We start from the raw sequence: 1,591 nt of genomic DNA, 5'->3' as shown, positions 1-1,591 counted from the left end.
TAATAATAATAATAATAATAATAATAATAATAATAATAATAATAATAATAATAATAATAATATTCATTCATCTACAGTAACGGACTCTCATGATATGGCAGAGACATCGGCTACGTGTGTAGTGCATGTACAGACATCCTTGTCCCCACCGCGAGAATTGTCCATGGACCACCAACACAGCAGAGAGAATAACAACAATAATAACGATAACAACAAGGGTGATAACAACCGCATGTTTCTCTATAAACCCAGTGAGAGCTCTGCTGAACCCACCGCCGGTGATAATAATAACAATAATAACAATAACAATACTACTAATACCAGCAACAACAATCATAATAGAGGAGATCTGGATGAGGATGATGAAGATGAACATATCTGTCGTATTTGCCGAGATGGTCCAGAGATGGAGCGTCTTGTCTCTGCATGTGAGTGCACCGGCTCCGTGCGATGGGTCCACCGCAGTTGTTTAGATCGCTGGCGGCTCGCAAGTGCAAAACGAAATATGCGACACGTTCAACGTTGTGAGATTTGCCGTCAACCATTCCGTATTGCTATTCGTCGTCGTACTTTATTACTACAGAGTTCCCAACACATATTCCGAGTGGTTTTATTGATATTATGTGTAATGGCCTTCTTTGCGGCCTTGGCACTTTTTCTTCATGCGACTTTTGGTGAAATGGCCTGCCGTGCGCCTTGGCGACGTGTTTCTTATTCCACCATGTATACATTGGATGGAGCTGTCGTGACTCTTTTTGCATATTTATTACTTACGCTTCTTGCGGCCTTTTCATTTGCGGCGGTGTACAGTCATTGGCATATGCGAGCTGAGACCACGGCGCATGTGCAGGAGTTTCAACTCTTACCGGTATTCTGGACTCGACGAAATATAATAGCAGTGTGTGTGATTTATCTTTTTGGTATTCTCCATGCCTTTTCACTTGGATATTTGTTAAAACTCTTTATGTACCGCACAAGTACGGTGGTGTGGAATTGGGAGACATCTCCCTCCAGTGGGGCGGTATTGTATATGATGTTGATTACATTCACAGTAAGTGTGGTGCGGTGGGTGCGGGAGTGGCGGGGAAATAGAAATGAAAGAGAAGGAGGAGAACAGGAAGCGAATACCATTGTTATTGAGGCAGAACCACATCCACAAAGAGAATCTCAACAACAACAACAACAACAACAACAAGGAGAAGAAGAAGGAGGAGAAGGACAACAGGGACATACTTCTTCCCCTACGAATGAGAGAAGGGAGGAACCACAACAACAGGGGGAAGTGAATGGTAATACATCTGTACAGCCGCAATTGCGTTCTATACGAGCGGTGGAGTATTGCCCACGGCGCCCAGTCACAATCCGCCCATGAGGTAAAGAAACATAAACGAAAGTGAGATAATGTGAGATATCTATCTATATATATATATGACTTGTTTGTTTGTTTTTTTTCTTTTTATTCATTTTTCCCTGCAGATTTACGCTTTGTTTATTTTAACTATGTATTAAAATGGGAAGGATAGTGACAGTAATGATGAAAAGGGTGTCCCCGTTTGGCTACTGTTTTCTTTTTATTATTATTATTATTATT

General features: G+C 41.4%; 1 protein-coding gene across 1 annotated transcript; it reads left to right on the top strand.

Moving 5' to 3' along the window:
- Nucleotide 1: 1 nt before the first annotated feature.
- TM35_000262130 (uncharacterized protein) lies at nucleotides 2–1,372 on the top strand (the record flags this gene model as incomplete). The annotated part of the gene is made up of 1 exon (XM_029027950.1): nucleotides 2–1,372. A coding segment is annotated over one exon (1,371 nt), but the record flags the coding sequence as incomplete, so codon positions are not given.
- Between the last annotated feature and the right edge of the window lie 219 nt (nucleotides 1,373–1,591).

The sequence above is a fragment of the Trypanosoma theileri genome (genome assembly GCF_002087225.1).
Source record: "Trypanosoma theileri isolate Edinburgh chromosome Unknown TM35_Tth_26_V1, whole genome shotgun sequence".
Lineage (NCBI taxonomy): Eukaryota > Euglenozoa > Kinetoplastea > Trypanosomatida > Trypanosomatidae > Trypanosoma > Trypanosoma theileri.
Note: the sequence above shows the minus strand (reverse complement) of the source record. Positions and strands in the feature narration are given on the sequence as shown.